General features: G+C 45.8%; 1 protein-coding gene and 1 pseudogene across 4 annotated transcripts in view; both read left to right on the top strand.

The window, feature by feature from the left end:
* The window catches only part of Mboat1 (membrane bound O-acyltransferase domain containing 1), a 113,674-nt gene that overhangs the window by 33,705 nt on the left and 55,877 nt on the right, over window positions 1–24,092 (top strand). For all 4 annotated transcript variants that reach the window (XM_039096010.2, NM_001109120.1, XM_039096011.2 and 1 more), the window contains exon 2: window positions 23,591–23,736. In XM_039096010.2, the coding sequence (XP_038951938.1) occupies window positions 23,591–23,736 (146 nt within the window). The remainder of the gene's footprint in view (window positions 1–23,590; window positions 23,737–24,092) is intronic.
* Window positions 13,004–14,385, top strand: Nono-ps6 (non-POU domain containing, octamer-binding, pseudogene 6; annotated as a pseudogene).

Genomic DNA, 24,092 nt, shown 5'->3' with positions numbered 1-24,092 from the left:
CAGAGAATCCTTGAGGGCACTGATGTGAACATTATGTATCTTAATGTGCTAAAGCCTTGTTTCCTCTGAATGTGGTAGGGTGTGTGTCCATTTTATAGATGACGGTAATAAATAGTGGGTGAGTACCGGATGAGGCTAGGATCCTGGGCTCATAGCCACTGTATTTCGTTTATTTTAAAACAGAGACAAAAACAAGCAAGTGAGCCTTCGAGGCCACGGTCTCAGTAGCAGACAACCAGGAAAATGCCCTAGGGCTACATGACACATTGCAATTACTGTTTCCAGCAGACCGTATTGTACCTTCAGTTTCTCTTTAAGAAAAAAAACAGATTTGTTTTGAGAACCTAAGTTCCTGTACTGTACTTAGAAAGCAATGGCTGTGCTAAAAGTAATTTGATTTCTTGAATGTTTTTCTCAATATTTCTTTCATGTTTGTGTGTGTGTGTGTGTGTGTGTGTGTGTGTGTGTGTGTGTGTGCGCGCGCGCGCGCGCGCATGTTGAAGTCAGATGACTATTTCTCTTTTTCTGTTATGGGCTCTGGGGATTGAACTCAGGTCGCCATGTTTGGCAGCAGGCTGAAGTGCCTCCATTTATTTGGCTCAGAGTTTTGGAGGTAAAAGTTCAAAACCAGCTGTATCCATTGGCCTCTGGTGAGGAAGGTCCCTGTCTGTGTCACAACATTACAGGAAGAGGGAAAAAGGAAGCAGCTCTTTGTAGAAGGTGGGGAGTGCTTGGGTGTCCTTGCTTGACAATTTACTTTGTAAGGACTATCTTAGGTCTCATGAGAACTATACTAACCCTTTTTGAAGATCGTTTCTCCCAGTGATCCAGCCACCTTCTGCCAGGTCCCACTTCCCGAAGGTCCACATCGCCTTGATGTCAGTCCACTGGGGTCCATGTCTCCAGGAAACGAGCCTTTGGGAGACACACTGTATTCTGTCATAATAACGAATGTGCTGTAAAGCTCAGTTTTTCACTCTCAAAATAAACCATGCCTCGCTACTGCCTAGAAGCTGGGCGCGGAGGTCCCTGGCACCCATTTAAGTTTTATATGTATTCACAGACATTCTCTTCAGTCCCTAATGAATCTGTACCACTGGAATGTGGTTAGTTCTAGATTGGTTTAGGGCACTGCCACCTTTAAGTTCCTTCAAGTCCTTTTATTTAAAGCACATAAATCCTTCAGAAGACCCAGCAGCTATTAGCCTCGTTTTTCATTTGAAGCTACAGGCTGTAAAAAAGCGCCTGCCTTGTGTTTTTGGCTTCTGTCATGAAGCGTGCAAACTTGCTCTCGGCATTGTGTGGGGAGCTGCTCTCACTCTCTGGTCTGCACTGGTCTGCATACTTCCCTGTGGCATGACTGAATCTTTGGTGTTGTGAAGAGATGAACAAGGTGGCGAGCATTGAGCTAGGCTTTCCCTTGCTTTTCAACTCTAAAGAAAACAAAAGCCAGATACTCTTCCTGTTCACTGAAGCAGAGTGTCTGCCTTTTTGGGCTGAGTACATGACTTACTCAAGGCCGAGTCAAGAAGTAGGAAGGTTTTGTTCTTGGAGCCACTTGTCACAGGAGCCATTGATACCTGTAGAGATCCTCTTAATATTCTGACTTTTTTCCTGTGGGATTTTCTTTAGCTTTATTCTTTGTGAGAGTGGGTAGATCCAAAGAGTAACAAACTGCTAGGTTCCTGTGAATGAGACAGTTGTGTGACTTTTACAAGAAGATACAAACTAACCTCAGATAGGGCAGCTGTGACAGAACAAAACACCGAAGTTCAGCATGGTGAACCAGTGGGGTTATAGGAATTATTCACAGGAGCATGGGTGGGCAGTTACTTATAGGAGCATGGGTGGGCAGTTACCTACAGGAGCTTGGATGACTCAAAGGTAGCTAAGTGACTAAAACCCATATGGCTAACAAAAGTCACAATCCTGAATCTCCCTCCCCAGATCCTGGCATCTCAGGCAGTTTGGGCGGAAAGTCTCCTCTCTCCAGCTATGTACTCTGGGATGGAGTACTGTAGATCCCGTAATGTTCATGGGTTTTCTAAACCTCAGAAGTCTCGTACGCTTTCTGAGTCTTACGAGCCCCGGTCCTCCATCCAGGAGCAAGCAATTTGGTTTGGAGACGTCTGCTCAGTGGAGCCCCTCCTGTTGTACCTGGAGTGAGTCCAGGCATTGTGTAGAGGTTTTTATTGTTTTCATCGTTCTGTCAATGTCAGAGTCTCATCTGAGCTTTACAACTATCTTGAGAGGATGGGCTGCTTCCACATCCTTTTTGTCACTCTGCTTTTTACGTATTTTCCTTTCCAAACATTTATGTTTTTCCACTCCTCCATTTTTTTTAAACTCCATGTTCCCAAATATTTACCCGCATTGCTCAATTCTACATTCAGTTCTCGGAGTTTAAAAAATTGTCTGATCTCTGGTCTACCTCTCGTTCAGCCAAACACATTCAAACTCTGCTTTGTGTGTCCTGGTTTGCGAGCAGCCAAGTGCACTTTGACTCAGGTTTGGGTATTTTCTTTCCAGCCTTAGTAATTCATCATTTCTGAGGAGATTAGATTGTGGTATCTTTTAAAAACTTGTTTAACATATGAGTATTTTGTGGAAGTTTGAGATTCAAACCCTAGCTTTATTGTTGGAAGTCCCCCCTCCCCCTTTATGGAAGCAACTCGAATTCGAGTTGCCATACTGGATGAGGATGCATGTTTGCCCAGGACAGTTAGACAATCTCATGCTTCTGCTCTTTCGAATTTAACCACCACTGGGTTTTGATATTGCCTATTATATTGAAACCTAATTTCTCCCCATATGTACAACAATGTCAAGCAACCAGAGCTTCAGGGACTAAGCCACTACCTAAAGACTATACATGGACTGACCCTGGACTCTGTCCCCATAGGTAGCAATGAATAGCCTAGTAAGAGCACCAGTGGAAGGGGAAGCCCTGGGTCCTGCTAAGACTGAACCCCCAGTGAACTAGACTGTTGTGGGGAGGGCGGCAATGGGGGGAGGGTCGGGAGGGGAACACCCATAAGGAAGGGGAGGGGGAGGGAGATGTTTGCCCGGAAACCAAAGAATTATTATCAAGTATTAAATAAATTAAAAAAAAGAAAAAAAACCTAATTTCTGTATATAGTTTTACTTAGTATGAGATATACTATTGCTATTAAATATACTATTAATTGATAAGTACAGTCATGATACATAAGGTAAATATTATGTGTGTGTAGAATTATTTTAAATGTTCACATTTACATGGCTTTTCATTGTAGTTCTTGTTGGCATCTTCTTTGCAACCATTTAGGCATGTAAGGCCTTTGGTAACCACAGACTTGGGAGGACAAAATTTGGGCTATATGTATTTGTTTTTATCTTATGTGTTTGGATTTTTGCTCGTGTGCATGTCTGTCCACTGTATGTGTGTGTGTGTGTGTGTGTGTGTGTGTGTGTGTGTTGTGTGTGTGTGTGGTCTGTGTTTTGTGTGTGTGTGTGTTGTGTGTGTGTGTGTGGTGTGTGTGTGTGTGTGTGGTGTGTGTGTGTGGTCTGTGTTTTTTGTGTGTGTGTTGTGTGTGTGTGTTGTGTGTGTGTGGTGTGGTGTGTGTTGTGTGTGTGTGGTGTGTGTGTGTGGTCTGTGTTTTTTGTGTGTGTGTTGTGTGTGTGTGGTGTGTGTGTGTGTGTGTTGTGTGTGTGTCTGTGCGTGGTGTGTGTGTGTGGTGTGTGTGGTGTGTGTGTGTGTGTGTGTCTGTGCGTGGTGTGTGTGTGTGTGTGGTCTGTGTTTTTTGTGTGTGTGTTGTGTGTGTGTGGTGTGTGTGTGTGGTGTGTGTGTGTGGTGTGTGTGTATGTGTGTGTTGTGTGTGTGTCTGTGCGTGGTGTGTGTGTGTGGTGTGTGTGGTGTGTGTGTGTGTGTGTGTGTGTGTGTGTGTGTGTGTGTTTCAGTATGCAGTACCTTCAGAGATCAGAAGAGGGTGTCACATCCTCTGGAAGTAGAGCTACAGACTGTTGTGAGCTCCTCCCATGTAGGTGCTAAGAACTAAACCTGAGTCCTCTGTAAGAGCAACAAGTGCTCTTGACAGCCAAATCATCTCTCTAGCCACTGTGCTTAGCTTTAAAAACAAGAGTTGAGGAGACAAGGCTGCAGGCCTTTATTAGTTTGCTAGGAGTACTATGAAAAACTTAAACTCCATGAGAGTTGGTTTCCATCGCACTGTTACTCTGGTATATGTAATAACTTCTCTTAACTTTTTCCTTCCTTAAAGTAGTTAATGTGTTTTCTATGCTAGTGATCTACTTTTTGCTTGGAACAGGAGGATTAATTATAATGTCTCCCATTCAAGTTGGGAGTGAAGATTGGATCTGAACAGGATATTTTTGCTAAAGAAAAACCATCACCTGACTCTCAAAGGTGACATCTTTGATGAACTCACCAGTGGTTCTAGAACATACACGGTCACACATTACACTTGTGACAATGGTTTTCTAAATGTCTGTCCCAGGCTAAACCAAGCTGACGTTGCCTGTCCAGACTATAGGCCTTGGACTGCTAGTACTCTACCCGGTTTCCCTTTACCTGCTTTTGGACACGCCCCACCATGCTCACCACCTCCTTTGCTTCTTAACCTAACTTTCATTCATTCTCTTCTTCCTTCATTAACAGTATTGAGCCCCTAATGGAGACCATAGACACTATGGACCCATGTGTGTAGCTATTTCTTAGGTATTGAAGTATTCCTTTTTGGAGGGAGAGGGAAGTTCATAAAATAGGAAACTCACTAACCTATAATGAACGCCCCCAAAGTTCATGAAAATTACAAAATTCACAGTGCTCTTTCCCAAGGTCATCAAAGTTGTAAGCAATTGCTGGAGCGAGGATACTTTCTGGTGGTGCTGCCTGCAAATTGGGAAGGGAGCTAGGAGTGTGACTTCCATAAACCATTACCGGAGTCAGTGTAAACTCTTTGGGGATGCAACAGCCTGAGTGTCACCCCTGGCCCATGTGTCTGTAAGTCACCCAGTAAACTCACTAATTTTTCAAGCAAGATTTGGGTAGAATTGTCCTGTGGTTGGTTATTGGTGCCCCATGTGAACCCATAGACATTTGCTGAGTCTTAGAACAAAAATCATATGACAGCCACACTCAAGAAGCATGGCCTCCACCTTCTTGAAGGTTTTTTGCTTAGGCAAAGAAAGAGATCACTACAGAAGAGTGTGTCTGAATGCTGAGGATACTACCTAGCCGAAGCGTGGCAGCAGCAGTGTGACAGCAGCAGCAGTGTGACAGCCACAGTGTGACAGCAGCAGTGTGACAGCAGCAGTAGTGTGACAGCAGCAGTGTGACAGCAGCAGCAGCAGTGTGACAGCAGCAGTGTGACAGCCGCAGTGTGACAGCAGCAGTAGTATGACAGCAGCAGTGTGACAGCAGCCGCAGCAGCAGCAAGCAGTGTGACAGCCGCAGTGTGACAGCAGCAGCAGTGTGACAGCCACAGTGTGACAGCAGCAGCAGCAGCAGTGTGACAGCAGCAGTGTGACAGCAACAGTAGTGTGACAGCAGCAGTGTGACAGCAGCAGTGTGACAGCAGCAGCAGCAGTGTGACAGCAGCAGTGTGACAGCAGCAGCAGTGTGACAGCCACAGTGTGACAGCAGCAGCAGCAGCAGTGTGACAGCAGCAGTGTGACAGCAACAGCAGTAGTGTGACAGCAGCAGTGTGACAGCAGCAGTGTGACAGCAGCAGCAGCAGCAGTGTGACAGCAACAGCAGTAGTGTGACAGCAGCAGTGTGACAGCAGCAGTGTGACAGCAGCAGCAGCAGCAGTGTGACAGCAGCAGTAGTGTGACAGCAGCAGTGTGACAGCAGCAGTGTGACAGCAGCAGCAGCAGCAGCAGTCGCCGCCTATTACCTTGGAGCTCGATGAGAGAAAACTTCTAGCTGGAGGCGACTGTAAACTGAGATCAGAACTAAGGAGGAGAAATGGACAAAGCCAGGGTTGGAGGTCAAGTAGATGGTTTCTGGAATTGCTGTAAGTTACTGTTATGATAAAAAGGTGTGACAGAAGGAAGGCAGGTATAGGAAGGGAAGTGAATGGACTTTAGATGGGCAAAATGAGTGGAGCAGGCAGGGTGAGCAGTTGAGTTTATTTAGGTGGGTATAAGACAGGGTGAAGCAGCCATCTGGTTCATTAAATGGTGTTTTCCTCAGAACAATGGTTCTCATTCTGTGGGCCATAACCCCTTTGGCAAACCTCTGTCTCCAAAAAATATTTATATTTTGATTCATAACAGTAGCAAAAGTACAGTTGTGAAGTAGCAACAAAAATAAATTTTATGACTCCACAAAAATAATTTTTGTGTCAGCACAGCATGAGAACTGTATTAAAGGGTTGCAGTGGTAGGAAGGTTGAGAAGCACTGTTTTAGATAAATGGTAGAGTTGAATAAACAAAAGGAAAATTGTGAGCTGTTAGAGGCGGATTGAAGTTGCAGAAGGACAGGAGGGTCTGTGCCTGGGAATTCAGGAGACATCTGGACCGACAGGAGAACTTGACAATAACAACTGGGGCTTGGTGGTGTAGAAGTGATTGGTGACTTCACTTTTATAACATGGCAGAAGAGAAGCCCAGCATGGACCCCGGGAAGGGCATCCTCAAAGGAGAGGAGATAGCAGTAGCCAGAAAGGCAAGAGAAGAGGGGCAGGAGAACATGGCTCCCATGTCAAGAAGAAAGGGCAGAGTCCTGTTGGGCAAGTGATGCTCTCTAAGAGCCATTCTTCTCACTGGCTTTGGTCAGGTAGGAGAATCTAGGCCTTGGCCCGAGCACCCGTGGAACGGTCTGAATGCTCTGTAGTTTGTGAATGAAGGGTGGGAGCCAAGAATGAAGTCTGATTTCAAAAATGGAAAACCACACTAAGTGTGGTGGCCCATACCAGGGGCCCATGCCTGTAACCCTGGTATGTAGTAGGCTGAGCAGGTAGATCAGAAGTTCTAGTCCAGCCTGGGCTACCTAGACCCTGTCACAATAAGACAGAAAAAAAACCAACAAACTACAAATAATTTTACGTTTCCAGTGACCCCCGTACGCAGCTGATAAGGTTGGAAAATTAATGCACCCTAAAGAAAAGCTTGCCCACTATTGATAATCAACTTAATCTATAACTGGTGATTGTGTCTTTGCACCTGAGGAAGGGGTGATGCTTAGGGACAGGTGGTTGCTTTGCCTCTTGGTCCATGTTGATTTCCTTTTTATTGTACACAAATATTTTGGAGAAAGTGATGGTGTAATGAGAGCTCAGAATAGCCTAGGTCCTAGGGGATACACAGCCGCAGTATCCCTCTTCTGACAGCCACCCTCCTCCATTCCATAGTGGCTTTGGGTCCCTCCACTTTTGGAGATGTGACATTTGTGCTGTATTCTCCCTGGCCCCACGAGAGCTTTGTTTTATCAAAACTAAATGGCAATTTATTTTATTTTCAAATTAAGACAAATTAAAATTAATTTTGTTTTGGGACTTTTGAGAATTTCACCACATATTCTGAGATAATTGGTTTTGCCCCCCGGGTATTGCATAAGTCAGCAGCCCTCCCTCTTCTTTTACCTTTGTCCCCAAAGGCCTCACTCATGGTAAGATCTTAAACAGAAATAATAATTATAGTTATAATAATTATAATTATTGATGGGTATGACTGCAGAGAAGCTTACTTGGAGCAAACACACTTTATCTTCAGGTCACCAGGAAGAAGATTGTCCACGGTTAGTTTTCGTTTGTTTGTTTGGGGACAACACAGGTGATGGGACAAAGAAGCCATTTGGGAGCTTGTCTTTTTGTTTTGCTTTTTTCTTTACCTTATTTAACCTTCAATTTACCCAGTGGGAAAACTGGCGATAGTTATACTGACTGCCTTGTTAGTGACAGGAAAGAGCTAAACACTCTGTGTGTGTGTGTGTGTGTGTGTGTGTGTGTGTGTGTGTGTGTGCGCCTGAGCATGTGTGTGTGTATGTGTATGTGTGTGTGTGTGAAGAGAGGGAGAGGGAGGGTGAGAGAGAGAGACAGAGAAAGAGAGAGAGAGAGACAGAGAGACAGACAGAGAGAGAGAGAGAGGCTGACTTTTTTTATAGGGTACTACCTGATCACATTATTGATGCTGGCTGGACTCACTTTTGAAATTAATTTTTGCATTTCAAATGTGAATATAAATACCTACAAATTTAAAAGTAAAGAGGAGATTGGGAATGGGACTATGAATGTTGTCTCTTTAAAGCACAATTTTGAACCTGAACGCCATTTGGGAAGGCTAGTGGACAGTCTGATTGCCTCTTTACACACAGGCCATGCTGGTTACTAAGCTGTGTGGAGTTTATTATTTGTAACATAGGTGGAGTTGTGACTCTTGGGAGTTCTCTTCATCCCAGACATGATTTCTGCTAAGGGTTTGCTTAGAGCATCTCATGGCCTCTAAGTAGTGCCTCTGAGTGTCTCTCCTGTTCTGTGTCAGAGAAACAGTTCAAAGGTGCAAAAAAGAGGCTAGCCATAACATTTAGTGTGCGCTGCACACTTAATGCTGTGGTGGGTGCTATGTTCATCATCTGACATGTTTAACTCAATTCTGTGAGAGCAGCTACCTAGCCCAACTTTTGCATATGTATTCCATGTGTGTACATTTACCTGTGGATGTGTGTGTGTGTAGGTGTGGATCCTGGGGATTGAACTCAGGTCATTAGGTTTGGCAGCAAGTGTCTTTACCTGCTGAGCCATCTTGCCGGCCCTAGTCTCACCTGGTAGAGATACTGGCTAAATGATTTTGCTGAGGTTTGACCAGGGGCAAAGTGGCTTCTGTTCCACAAAGTCGCTTTTACACTTGCGCCGTTGTTTACGGTTGGTCTCCAGTTTCTGCAGAGCGAGGAACTGCGCTCAGCTCAGGTGGGGGATGCTCTCTCTTCAGTCAATGTTTGAGGATGTTAGTTCAGTGACCACGGAACTCCCTGGCTGAAGGCCAGTCAGGCAGGGAAATGGGCTCAACTGCTAATCAGGAAATTGAAAGTAGTGCCTTCCCCTCAGTTTCTCGCCACCTGATTGAAAGCGACTGGGAAGGTTCTAGAACTCCATCCAATGGCAGCTGCAGGATGGGGTGTGGCAGGAGGAGAACCAGTCTTACGGAGTTCAAACTGGCTTCATGTTTGGAAAACAGAAGTAATAGGACTTTGGATTTTGAATAACTATATCATTGGGTGGGGCTAGGTCTTTATCTTACAGCTATGAACTCACCAGTGAGTAATTACATGTAGGAAAGTGTTCGGTATGGCACAGCTTGTAACAACACACGCTGTGAGCAAATGAGAAACTGTCGAACGGTTGTGTGAATGCTATCAGGCACATAGCATCCCAGACAGTCGATACACAGTACATTAGCTTTTTAGGTACATTCGATAGGACCAATTTGGAAATAAGACCCAGCAACTACTACTAGTGATTGAAACATTACTTTAATAATGATGGGACTCTTGGATCACAAAGGGTTTACTGTATATATCTTATTTATTAATTACTATTACTGGTGGAATATTCAGGGCTAAACCTCATGCATGCTGTGCTAGCCTTCTTAGCATTGGACTTTGTATCCAGTCCCTTCCTTTGATTTTTATTTGCAAACGATATTTTTCCAAGTGCCTCAGGCTAGCCTTGTGTTCACTGTGTGATTCAGGCAGGCCTTGAACACATGATCCTCTTGCCACTGCACCATCAGGCCTTGCCTTTTGTCTTTAATCTTGAATGGAACTGACTTATTATCCCTACATACTGAGCAGCAGGACTCCTGGAGTGGGATGATGTGCAGGGAGCACAGGCTTGGGAATGCTTCGTGTAGACAGGCTGGTTCTCCATGAAGGAAGCTCTTGAGGTGTGGACTGGGCATGCTCAGTGCTTCCTTTTAACTTCTGTTAAGCCACTCCTCCTTCTCTGGTGACTCTTCTGGGTGGACAGGAAGTAGAATGTACCTTCTTTGTTATGGTTTGGATCTTAAACATCCTCCAAGGGCCAGGGTGTTGAGGGATTGGTTGTCAGCCATTGGCGCTGTTGGGTAGAACCTTCTGGAAGACACAGGATTAGTTAAAGGGCTGAGGTACCCTCAGCATTGAAGGGCAAATGGAGGCCTCGGCCCTTCCTTTCTCCCACTTTGCTTCCCAGCGTTCATTAGGTGAACGAAGTTCCTTCCTCATGCATTTCCCACCATGGTGTTCTGCGGGGCTACAAGATCACAGTTATGGGACCAAGTGGCCGTGAATGGAAGGAACCCTCTGTAGCTGTGAGCCACAGAAGCCTTTGTGGCTTGGTTTACCCCAAGTATTTTGTCACAGCAACCCAAAGCTGACTGATACACCATCCCAGGAAATGATCTGGAAATGACAGGCTATCTGTAACTATCTAAGGAGTGAGGAATGGTCCTTTGACTGCCCCCATGCTGTGGTGTACTCTGCAGCTTTAAAAAAATACAGTTTAACTGGAGACGAGTGAATTGGTGTGTCTGCTGCTTTTCTCACTGCTGCCTTGCCGTAGAGGAATTACTAGAGGAAGGGAAGCTTACTCAGGCTCACAGTGCAGGAGATACAGTTCAGCCTGAAGGGGAAGCCTTGGCTGTGGAACCAGCTCTGGCTATGGTGGCAGAAGACTGATTGCTCACATCATGGTGGATCAGGAAGCAGAGACGGGATTCCAGTGCTCAACTGACTTGTCCGTTCTCTCTTCATTCAGTCTGGATCCCAGTGTGTGGCATGGCGCCATACATTCAGGATTGGTCTTTCCCCTCGGCCAGTCTTCTTTGGAAACACCCGCACAGGCATACCCAGAAGAGCGCTTGGCTAATGCCCTTGGCATTCACTAATGCAATCAAGTTGACAGAATTAATCAACACACCGAGAAAGATGCTTCATAGCTTCATAGCTGAGTGGAAAACCTCAACACACGGTTGTCATTACACCACAACTGCATGAAGCCAAAGGAGAAACCAATGCCTGTGAATAGAAACTACCTTTCTGTATTGAAATTAAATACAGAAAACTTATTAAGAAATGTTCCCTGATCTTAAAGAAGGGAAGGTGGATGATGACATCTTCTTTTCACTTAATTTGTTTATATCTTTTATTGAAAATAGATCCTGTCACTTGATATAAAGTGAGCGTTTATTAATTTCTGTAATAAAATGAACTCAGTGAAAATTCAGATGGCTTCTTAGGATGGACTTCATTTAAATGTGGTTTGATTCCATGCCTGGAGGAAGGGAAGGGCGTGGTGTCCCTGCAGTATGTTTCATTCAGACAGGGCAGTAGTTTAACTTGTCTGAATGGCCTTATACACTCCATGTGGACCGGTCGTTTGTGTGTGTGTGTGTGCATATGTGTGGTGTGTATGTGTGTGGTGTGTGTGTATGATTGTGTGGTATGTGTGTGTGGTATGTGTATATGTGTGTGGTGTGTATGTGTGTGGTGTGCATGTGGTATGTGTGTAGATGTACATGTTATGTATATGTACCTCTGTGTGTGTATACATAGAGGCCAGAGGTTGACATCAGGTGTCTTGTGTGATGCCAGGCACAGCCTCTAGGCATCCGAAGTCAGTGCTGTGCCTTCATGGCAAGCACTTAATCAATGGAACCACCCCCACCGCACCTCCCTATGTGTTCATTGGTAAAATTAAATCACGCTAGGGTTTTACTCAGTGCAACCTAGAGAGACTTCTCTCATATGAAGTTTAGAATATTTGAAGACATCTTCAGCTATAACATTTAAAAACAAAACCGTGGGCTGGAGAGATGCCTTAGAAAGACAAGAATACTTGTTAAGCAAACGTGAGACACTAGGTTCAAATCTCAGCCCCCATGTGACTGGCCAGGCATGGCCTCCAGGCCTGCTTCCCAAGTGCTGCTGCGTCTGAGAAGTTACCTGTCTGCAGATCCTTCTGCAGAGCCTCAGGTCCACCGTCTTCTAAGTCTTCCTCGTAGCGTTCTTCCAGGGGATGTGGAGGAGCAGGGAGTGTTGGGACAGGCATCAGGACTTGAGCCAGCACATAGGAACACCATGCCAGAGAAGGCCCAGCGGTGTCATAGTTCCCATTGGCCGGGTGGAAAAAGCACAGTTAGCTGTCGGAGACTCCATTTCCTTCTCTAGAGAGTGTGGCCATGGTCTCCACTTCCCTCTAGGGACCACTTCAGTGGTTTGGACTGAATCAGTGGAAAGTCTGATATGGTTTTGTCGAGCCTCTAACTACTGTTGCGTATGTTTATATCTAATCTGCCACTTAGCAGAACGATAAAGTGAAGTGAGCACTCAGCTCTGCCTGCCGGGTAGAATCACCCAGGGCAGTTTTATGAGAAAGGACGCCCTTCATCTATTGTGCTTCAGAGTGAGGCCCCAGCATCTAGGAATATTAATTTTTAAAAATTTTGTTTTGGGAGGAAACAGAAATTTTATTACATTGTGTGTGTGTGTGTGTGTGTGTGTGTGTGTTTTGTGTGTGTGTGTGCGCGCGCGCACGTGTGCCTGTTGCATGGGTTTAGAGGCCAGAAGACAACTTGCTGGAAGTGGTTCTCACTGTCTACCACATGGGGCCTGTGCATTGAATTCAGGCTTGTTGGTACGTGCATTTACTGATGAGCCGTCTCTGGCCCAAATAGCAGTTGTTTTCAATCTTGTTTTGGGAGGGAGTTTTAAATTTTCGTTTTTAAGACTCCTTTGGCTTTTTCTTGGGATGGTGGAGACTATGCAGCATGGTCCTTACTCTGAGCAAAGACCTGAGGGCAGAGGCAGTCGGGGTTAGACAGAACTGGGAGGCAGACACTTTGCTGTGTTCAAATCAAAGACAAGGGTGCGAAAGTGCAGGGCAATAAAACCTTTAACTTGGAGAAGCAGAATCATATTCCAGGGAAGCCTCATCATCATTATCACCAGCACCAGCACCAACATCAGCACCACCACCACCACCACCACCACCACCACCACCACCACCACCACCACCACCACCATCATCATCATCATCACCAGCACCAGCACTACCAGCACCACCACCACCACCACTACCATCAGCCACTCCCACCATCATCAGCCACTCCCACCATCATCAGCCACTCCCACCATCATCAGCCACTCCCACCGATATCTGCAAATGGACAGCAGAACAGCAGCCAGAATGAAGGCTTGACTATTGACCTGAAGAATTCTAGGAAACCAGAAGAGAAGACCTTTACCCAACATAGCCGTCCCTTTGTGGGCAGTCTTCCCCCTGACATCACTGAGGAGAAAATGAGGAACCTTTTTGAGAAATATGGAAAAGCAGGCGAAGTTTTCACTCATAAGGATGAAGGCTTTGGCTTTTTGCGCTTGGAAACACGAACCCTAGCGGAAATTGCCAAAGCGGAGTGGGATAGCGTGTCACTCTGTGGAAAGCAGCTGCGAGTGCGCTGTGCCTGTCATAGTGCATCCCTTACAGTCCGCAACCTTCCTCAGTACGTGTCCAATGAATGGCCGGAAGAAGCCTTTTCTGTGTTTGGCCGGGTGGAGAGGGCTGTAGTCATCATGGATGACCGAGAAAGGCCCTCAGGGAAAGGCATCGTTGAGTCCTCAGGGAAGCCAGCTGCTCTGGACAGATGCAGTGAGGGCTTCTTCTTTCTAACCACATTTTCGGCCTGTGACTGTGCAGCCTATGGACTAGTGAGATGACAAAGAGGGACTTCCAGAGAATCTGGTTATAAAAAACCAGCAATTTCACAAGAAAGGGGAACAGACACCCAGATTTGCACAGTCTGGGCCCTTTGAGTATGACTGACTATGTCATGCGCTGGAAGGCACTCACTGAGATGGAGAAGCAACAGCCGGATCAAGTGGACCGGAGCACCACGGAGGCTCGTGAGAAGCAGGAAGTGGAGATGGAGGCAGCAGGCCATGAGCGCCAGGTTATGCTAATTTCTCCAAAGAGCTTCGGAGAATGGAGGAGTTGCATAACCAAGAGGTTCAGAAACAGGAAGCAGTTAGAACTCAGGCAGGAAGAGCAACACAGGCGCCGTGAGAAAGAGATGTGGCACCAGAAGGATTCAAGGGAACCTTTCCCGATGCGAGAGAACAAGAGATAAGATTGGGCCAAACGGCTGTGGGAGGGGCTATGGGCATAAACAACAGAGGCGCCATGCCCCCTGCTCCGGTGTCACCTGGTACTCCAGCTCCCCCAGGACCCGCCACTGTGACGCCAAATGGAACCCCTGGATTGATCCCACCAACAACCGAACGTTTTGGCCTAGTTACTGCAGTGGAAGGAGGAATTGGAGCAATTGGTGGAACTGCATTCAACTGTCCAGCCCCGGGAGCTGAATTTGCTCCAAATAAATGCTGCTGATTTTAGGGGAAAGAAAAAGATTCCTTTGATTCTAGTGGTCAATTGAGAGTCTTTCTCAGGGTGGTCTTGTTAGGCAGTTCTCTTTAAAGTTTTTGTCTTTGTTTGGTTTTGCTTTTAGTTTTTTTTTTTTTTTTTTTTTTTTTTTTTTTTTTTTTTTTTTTTAAGATTTATTCATTTATTATATGTAAGTACACTGTAGCTGTCTTCAGATACACCAGAAGAGGGCATCGGATCTCTTTACAGATGGTTGTGAGCCACCATGTGGTTGCTGGGAATTGAACTCATGACCTCTGGAAGAGCAGTCGGGTGCTCTTAACCACTGAGCCATCTCTCCAGCCCCTGCTTTTAGTTTTTTAAGACAGTGTTTCTCTATGTACCTCTGGCTGTCTTGGAACTCCCAATGTAGACCAGGCTGACCTCAAAACTCATAGAGATCCACCTGCCTCTGCCTCCCAAGTTCTGGGATGTGCCAGCACTGCCTAGCTAACTTTACAGTTTGTAGTTCAGCTAATTCATGTGACATTTTATCGATTATAAAGTGCTAGCTTTATTGCACTGAATGCCCACTACAATCCTGTGGATAGATGTTATTTTCTCATGTAACCGAGAACATGGTGGTAATTCTTCACTGGATGCTATTATTCCATCAGCTTGAGAGAAGTTGATGACAACTTTGGCTGGGTGAAACTGAGTCACATGGAAAATTTCAGATTTTCTAAAAATATATACTACACATAATGTACACTTTTATGCAATATAAATATATATTGTACATTTTATATTAATATATACATAATGTCAATGTCTTATATTAGCTATGAAGACATTATATATATGTGTGTGTATGTGTATTATCTATATGCACTACACATACACACACACATGCATGCACGCACGCATGCACCCACATACACATACACACAACACACGTACATATGCACATGCACACACACACCCCTGCTAGTGGTAGGGCTCCTTTTCTATGTGCCGATCTTGATATATTCAAGCTTATACCATCATCCACAAATGTTCTTCATCCTCCAGGCCCCTTCAGCATCCTTCCAGATCCCCAGAGTTCTTTGATAAGACCCTATTCCAACATGAGCCCAAATATCAGTTGCTTTCAATTTTGTTTCTGGAGGAATTTTAAAAAGAATTTACATAAAATATTTTCTTTTTTAATATTCCTTGATTCTAGTGGTCAATTGAGAGCCTTTTTCTCAGGGCGGTCTGTAAGTTTACAGTTAAATTGTACAGACTCTGCATCCCAGGCTGTGGACTGCCACAAGAAGGCTTGCTGGGTGTGAGTTAGTATTGGGACCTGTAATGTCTTCCAAATGCCCATGTATTAGATTAAGGTATGAGGCCTACTTGGGGGAAGCTAAGTTGCTGGGTGTGCCCTTGGAGGAGATGTTGAGACTCCTACCCCTTTCTGACTGTATCCTGGACCTCATGAGGTGAGCAGGCCTTGTACCACATGCCCGTGCCACCATGTTCCGTGCCATCTTGTGCCTGAAGCATCAAAGCTCACTGACCATGGACTGAACGTGTGAGCCGAAGTAAACCTTTCTTCTTTTTAAATGCTTTCTCCCAGCTATGTGTTACAGCCGCAGGAAACTGATGTCACATAGGACCCTGGCGTCCGAGACTCAGCAGCTCTGTCACCCAGAATTCTGTCACCCAGAATGCTTACGAGGCTCAAGTCTCTTCATCCGGGAAATGAGGCATCACAATAGAGTGAGAGTGTTAAGTGTGCTCATTGGTGGACTCAGGAACCAGACTCTGAGTGGCTTCTCTTTAAGACAAGGCTTTTCTTTTTTTTTTTTTTTTGGTTCTTTTTTTCGGAGCTGGGGACCAAACCCAGGGCCTTGCGCTTCCTAGGTAAGCGCTCTACCACTGAGCTAAATCCCCAGCCCCCAAGACAAGGCTTTTCATAACCCAGGTGACCTCAGACTTGCTGTGTACCCGAGGATAGCGTTATACTCAGGGCTCTCGCAGGCACTGTATCCAGTGAGCTACACTCTCAGCCTTAGACTCCCTGGATTCAGTCCAGTATTGCTACTGACTTTCTGGTGTGTGAACTTTTCATGAATTTCTTAAATACTTCAAATATCCTCAGAGTTGTGAAGATGAAAGACTTATTTAGACAGGAAAGAGGACGGAGCCAAGCTATGGCCATGTGCCTGGTGCCATAAATGCTTGCCGCACTGTCATTATTACTGGGTATCATTGGCTCCTTGTACTGGCTCACAGTGCAGGGAATTCTGTTTTCAGAGGAGCTGGATGACAGTGTGTTTGAAAACAGGGTTCTTTAGATCTTACAGGTCCTGAATTCTACTCATTCTTCTTAATCTACTAAGCCAAGGGATATAAATATAGGACTTCTGGGTAGGCTATCCTCGTCCTGAGTAAGGAGACAGGATGACCATTTGGGACCATTGTATCAGTTTTTAAAGGGTTTTCATTCTGGGTTGTAACTAATACAATATTTTCAGGACACTGCAAGCCCTAAGTCTTCCTGTGCAATTTCAACTATAACCAAGTGTGTGTAGGTTGTTTCTCTGAGAATTAGGAGGGATAGTCTCTTCTTACTCAGAACTGCTGAAGGAGACTTGAGATCTGAGAATATACACCCTGGGGACTTGGAGAGTTCCACTCAAAAACCAGTCACTGGCAAGGACTTTTAGCTCTGGTAGTATTACTTCCAGTTCTCCCTGGACAGCACTGGTGTCTTGACAGGTGACGAGGAGCCTCGGTTTAACTCAGAGTGCTACCAGATAGCCGTGTTTTCCTTTCCCGGGCAGTGGCTGACAGTCTTTGAGATGATTAGATAGTGCAGGTGAGTCACTTTGAGTGGCAACTGACATTGTTGAGCCCCTGATCTATAACATGCTCCAATAAATGCTGATTGTTAGGTTGGGGAGATGGCTCAGTAGATAGACTGCTTGCTACATCAGCATGGAGAGAGCCGGGCTCTGTCTTCAGGAAGCCATTTAAGACGTGTGAGTTGTGCCCGCTATGGTCTCAGTGCTGGAGGACTGAGACAGGTAAATCCCTGGGACTGCTGGCTAGCTGCTTAGGCAAATTGGTGAGTTCCAGGTTCAATGAGAGACTCTCGTTCTGGAAAGATAGGGTGGGTCGTGACAGAGGAAGACACTAGATGGATACCAGTGCTCATACACATACACGAATACACGCATCTTTAAAAAGGCTTGCCAATGCTTTCTTTTAAAACAGGGGCCAAAGGACAGTGAACGTTTCCAAAATGAACAAACCTAGAATGAACTATCAAATTTTCGACAGGGATAGTAGCATCCAAGCAGGGCCGGCCGCTGGGTGGCCCCGTTGGTGGTCATTTTTGTTGTATCCTCTAGATAGCTGGCTCCAGGTTACGATGGGACCCATAGCATCCCCTGAAGCCGTGGCTTTGGGCTCTGCCTACGTTCTGCCTTCTGAGGTAAGAACAGAGATGTGAACTCACAGGTTTGAGAAGAGGCTTTTACTGGGCAGTGTTACAGGTTAGATTCCCATGCTGAAGTGGTAACCCCTGTGTCTGAGAATGTGGCCATGTTTGGAGATGGTTTTTGAAGAGACGGTGATGAGGTCGGGCCATATGAAATCTAATGTAGCTGCTGTCCTTATATGGAAAATCAATTCCGATAGACAGAAGATTATGTGAGGACACAGAGCAATGGCCTATAGACATCACTATAGGTAGCCAGCAGAGTTGCTCGAGAGGTATGCTTGGCAGAGGATGCTGGGACTGAGATGGTCGGCGAGAGGCATGCGACCTCTGTGGACGTTGCTGTGACTTTAGCCGTTGCACTTCACAGTGTTGCTCACTGTCTCCCCGTGTCTCGGGACGCAGGCCAGTGCATATAGCTCTCAGGATCCTTAGCCTGGTAGTCAGAATCATTGTCCTCCGCTTGTCGTAAGCACTCAATAAAAGACATTTATGTTCAGGATGAGAGGAGATATCAATTGAGAGTTTGCTGGGTTGTAAAATCATGCACATTGATTATCCATCTTTAATAACATTTGCTTGTCCTCGGGCAGTGGAGAAAAATGGGCTCTTTGGAGATTTAAAACCATGGCTCGCTGACATTCTGAGGCGCTGGGAATAAGGCTCTCTTTGAAAGTGAAAGTGGAAAGAAGCTAAAGGGTGTGGGACAGACACTTTTTGTTCTGTGGAACAGAAGGGAATCACAGTTTGGGTTCCCTTCTGCTTTTTTCCCCCTCCTTTGGGAGACGGGGGTGCAGTGTAAGGCGAGAGAGCACTGTTTGTGGTGGAAAATGACTTTCCCTTGAGTCAGGGCCCGTCCAATCACGCTGGTTCCTTCTGGTGCACACAAAGCAGTGCTGCTGCTGTCCCAGGTCTGCCCTCTCACCTGCCCCGCCGTGGTGCACCAACAAAGGAGGAGGGGGAAGTGTTTCGGACTGTTGATATTTGCTGTTAAAATTAGCGTGCTAGCCTCTCTTCAATTAGGAGGACGGTAATATTTTTTAGGTCCTGACACAGTTTGCTTTCAGTTGGAAGCCATGAAGACCATGAGACAGAAATCCCCAAATAACAGCTTTCTGGCAGAGTTTGAGAATAGCAGGGGAGGGGGCGGTATTTATGAGCCACGTTTGAACATCGCAGCTCAGCGCACCCTGGGCTGGTGGAATAACACACGGTGACTCGGAAATCTTGCAAAGGCTGTAGAAACTGAGCGTGCGCTGGATCTGAGTTGTGCCAGCCCAGCTAGTGTTTGGGAATCTGATCAACCAAACAGCTGGTCTCTACATTGCCTTTGTACAGTGGGGTCCACACAACACCACAATTGTGGGAACATTGTCGTTAGAACTCAAGAATGAAACTGCAGCCCCCGGCATGCCTCTGGAGGCCACAGCAGTCATGCCTCTGTGGGCTGCAGCAGTGGAAAAGAAAATATCCTGCCAGTGTTCTTTGTAATTGCGAAGGATTTAATAAAGAATATCACAATGTGTGCAGGCACATAGTTTTTATCCATGCTTCCTCTAAGAGGTGGGGTTTAATTTTGGGGGGATTTGGTGTATATTGTATCCTTTTCACAAAGACAAACTTTTTGAATGAAAAATTTAAAAACAAAACAAAACAAAAAACACACAAAAAAACCTTTCTCCTTTCCAGTCCCCTTTCTGGAAACTGCCTTGACTTTTAGGTTTGTCTCTGCCTCGGATTTGTAAAACTCATCTGGGAGCTGAAAACCCAGATTGGATTCAGGGCTGTGTTGCCTCTTGGTGCAGAAGGAGCTTGGCCTACCATGTGAATGTTGAGTGGGAGAGAGACTGGGGACCGGGCTGGCAGGAAGAAGCTGGGGAGGTCCCTTTGAAACAGCCTCAGTAGTTGGTGAATTCATCCTGTCCTCCCCTCATGCACGTGCTAATTTTGGTAGTGTAGACTAATAGAGACCTCACGCACTGCTTCAAGTGGCCGTGGATGTTAGCTTTAGTCCAAAGATGACTTTAGGTGATAGTGAAATACCAAGGATGGCAGGCAGGAAGGACAGCGTGCGGTTCTTGCTACAACTGGAGATGGATCTAGAAGATGCGGGAACCCAGTGAAGTTTGGGCAAGCCCAGAACTTTCGTTAGTTCAGACAGTACTTTACAGCCACTTTCCAGCTTTATCCTTTTTGTTTCGTTTTCTTTCGGTTTGGTTTTGAGATAATAGGGTCTCTCTATGTAGCTTGGCTGGTTCTGAAACATACCATACTAGATTCAAGATTGTGCTACTAATCCTCCTGCCTCAGCCTCCCAGATGCTGGAAAGGTACACACACACACACACACACACACACACACACACACACACACCATTATACCTGGCTGGTTTGTGTCATTGGTTATTTAGCCCTTTGAAAGCTTTCTTTTTCATTCATAGCAGTGTTTCAAAGTGGATTATGATGGGGTAAAGGAGCACACAAACACATTATGTTACTCACATAAACATGTTACTGGATCCCACATACAAAGTGCCCTGACTCAGTAGGTCTGGGACACCAGAGAAGGTACATTTTTAACTGGATTCCAGGCACTTCGGTTGCTACTGTCCTGAGGACTGCTCCAAAGAATACTGCTGTATACCCTGAATCATTTCTCATCTACAAGTGCTCCACATTTCCTGGCCAAACAGAAGGAATGGAACAAATTGTAGGCTGGTTTCTGGGCCAAGAGTCAGTCAGTCAGTCAGTCAGTCAGTCAGTCAGTCAGTCAGTCAGTCTGTCTGTCTCTCTCTCTCTCTCTCTCTCTCTCTCTCTCTCTCTCTCACACACACACACACACACACACCCCTTTTCATTTGTTTAGACAGGATCTTATGTTCCCTGTGGCTGGCCTTGAACTAGCAATCCTCCTGCCTCAGCTCCCCTCTGCTAGAGTTATAAGAGTGCTCTCCCACTCCAGATTCTCACTATGGTGTGCCAGTTGTTGGTTGTTCATTTAGCCTGGATTAGAAGAGGGTCAAAGCTTGCAGAGTAGGCTTTTAGGTCCTTTTCTCTGGGTCTTTTAAGTGAAGGAGGAGTCCAGTGGGAACAGGTGTATTTGAGTGTCTGGTGAAATTGAATATTTTAAACAGAGAGGAAACAATACAGTCGTCATCAAAGCCATCAAAAACTTTCTGAAAGTTCCATTTTCTGTAAGGGGATTGTCTAAAGTGTTGTTGCTTTTACTAAAGAAAACGAAGTGAACTCAAGTGGAGCTGATGCCCTTCCTTCCTCTCCCTCTCCCCCTCCCTCTCCCCCTCCTCACCTCCTCCCTCTCCCCCTCCCTCTCCCCTTTCTCTCCCCTTCCTCTCCCCATCCCTGTCCCCTCCCTGTCCCCTCCCTCTCTCCTCCCTCTCCCCTCCCTGTCCCCCCTCCCTGTCCCCCCTCCCTCTCCCCTCCCTGTCCCCCCTCCCTCTCCCCTCCCTGTCCCCCCTCCCTGTCCCCCTCCCTGTCCCTCTCCCCTCCCTGTCCCCCCTCCCTCTCCCCTCCCTGTCCCCCCTCCCTCTCCCCTCCCTGTCCCCCCTCCCTGTCCCCCCTCCCTGTCCCCCTCCCTGTCCCCCCTCCCTCTCCCCTCCCTGTCCCCCCTCCCTGTCCCCCTCCCTGTCCCCCCTCCCTCTCCCCTCCCTCTCCCCTCCCTGTCCCCCCTCCCTGTCCCCTCCCTGTCCCCTCCCTCTCTCCTCCCTCTCCCCTCCCTGTCCCTCCTCCCTGTCCCCCTCCCTCTTCCCTCCCTGTCCCCCCTCCCTCTCCCCTCCCTGTCCCCCCTCCCTGTCCCCCTCCCTGTCCCTCTCCCCTCCCTGTCCCCCTCCCTGTCCCCTCCCAGTACACAGCTAATGAACATCAGTAACAGCTGCTCCATTTTAGGCTTGGGAAAGTGCTGATGAAATCCTGTGGTTTTATTCATGACTTAAATCTTTCTTTTCTTTTTTTCACTCTTTGCTTTCCAAAAGTGACTTGGTACTGATTTTTATCCTTAATACTTTAAAGAGTACATTACTTTCCCAGCTTTTGATAATGGTCAAATCGCTCAACATGTTTGGAATTTGATTTGCCTTAAGTTTAAACTGCCAAGATACATGTTAGTTCTTTTTCAAAAATTAGCTTATTTTTCCCATGGGTCTTGAGGAATTTTTAAAAAATTTTTTTTCTCTTTTTCTCTCTCTTTTTTCCTTTGGTTGCATGGAGAGCCCAGGCTGTCCTTGATCTCATATACATTCAGGGATGGTGCCCTTGAACTCTTCATCTTCCTGCTTTGCCGAGTGCTGGATTATAGTTGTGAGCCACAATACCCAGCTTTTAGCGTTTTAGGTACAATCCTCCATCTCATCTTCTATCATTGGTTTGTCCTCCTCTTGCTCCTCTTCTTCCTCTCTGCCTTACTTTCTTTTCCCTTATTGTCAGTTCTGGGGGTCAAGTCCAGACCTCACACAAGACGACTGCCCCACAGCTAAGCCATGCCCATGGCCCTTACAAAAAAATACTCCCCGGAGATAGACCATTGCGACTTGTGTCATAGGGAGTGTGCTGTCTGTTACAGTTGGCCATGACTGACACTGGAGGTTTAATGTGGGTTGTGTCTCTCATAGATGTCCATTGTCAGATCTGGAAGTCAAGTTGTGACGTGGTGCTGATTTACAATAAGAAAAGTGGGTCAGAAAACACTTGATGACCACTTTGGCAAAACTTTGGATTTTTCAGGAAAGAAAGCATATTGGTTAACTATTCTTGTCGTTGTGACCAAATGCTTGGTAACTTACAGAGGAAGTTGGCTCACTGTGTGTGTGTGTGTGTGTGTGTGTGTGTGTGTGTGTGTGTGTATCTGTGTGTGATCTAGTCCACCATGGGAAAAAGACATGGTGGGAAGACAGGTCATACTCTATCCACAGTAAGGAAGCAGAGGGCAGATAGGAGGCTTACCACCCTCATGACGCACTTCCTCAAGTGAGCTCCGCCTCCTAAAGACACAACAACCCAAAAAGTAGCACCAGCTGCTGTGGAATCTAATGTTCAAGTGTTGAAAACAAACAAACAAACAAACAAACAAACAAAAACAGTCAACAGACTTCCTGTCTCCTTCTACTAGTGGTTCTCAACTCCCATGGGGGTTGCCTACATATCAGATATCTATATTGTGACCCATAACAATAGCAAAAATTACAGTTATGAAGTAGTAACAAGATAATTTTATGGTTAAGGTTCACCACAACATGAGGAACTGTATTTTCCCTGCGTTGGGAAGAAGAGCATTGAAAGGTTTGAAAGGGTTGGAGAGGGAACTCCTGGGTTTAGCATTTCATTTCAAATTTTACTATTTATTTTTATTTATTTATTTATTTATTTATTTATTTATTTATTTATTTATTTATTTATTTATTTGTGTTTTGCCTGAATGTCTGGTACCCAAGGAGGCCAGAAGAGAGTCTCAGACTCTCTGGAAATGGCGTTTCTGATGTTTCAGAGCCTCCCTCTCACCCTGTGTGTGTTGGGAACTGAGCAGTAAGTATTGTTAACCTCCTAGCCTTTGCTGCAGCCTAGGCTTATTATACCACGTGGAGGCTGCATTCTATTCTGCTGCTCACTGGTCCTCCAAACAGACACTCAGCTGAGGGGGGTGGGAGGAACGTTAGTTTCAGAGGCATCTTGGTATAGATAACCGAAAAATGCAAAGCAGATTTACATGTAAGCAAAACACTGAAAAAGTCTTTCTCCTCTGTCTCCACAGGTTAACTTTGTGGCTTGCCAGCTCTTGGCCTTGTCCGCTGCTTTCTGGTTTAGAATCTACTTACGTCCTGGTAAAGCCAGCCCCGAGGTCCGGCACACCTTGGCCACCATCTTGGGCATTTATTTTGTGGTGTTTTGTTTTGGTTGGTGAGTGTAAGCCTCATAAATTCTAATGTCTATTGTTGGAATGCTTTGTGATGTTATTCTTGGTAAGAAATGCGTGATATTGTAAGATAACTCACACCTTGAAAAGATTGGTGAGATCGGGTTGTAGAAATCTTACTGTAAATGAATGGGAATGTTGTGGGAGCCTTCCCTCATGTTAAAGACTAGATCCAACAATAAGGCTAAGTGTTGAAAGGCTGCTTTTTTTCCTTCTTAAGATTAGATCTCCATAGACCTCCTTGAGTCATAAAGATGGAATGCTATAAGGTCTAGTTCTTCCCAACAGGGAACCCTCCCTAATCTTCGCATATGTTGGTGTTTCTTGACTTCCTGTTGGA

This window comes from Rattus norvegicus, chromosome 17 (genome assembly GCF_036323735.1).
Source record: "Rattus norvegicus strain BN/NHsdMcwi chromosome 17, GRCr8, whole genome shotgun sequence".
In the NCBI taxonomy this organism is placed as follows: Eukaryota; Metazoa; Chordata; class Mammalia; order Rodentia; family Muridae; genus Rattus; species Rattus norvegicus.
This window is presented reverse-complemented; position numbering and strand designations above follow the sequence as displayed.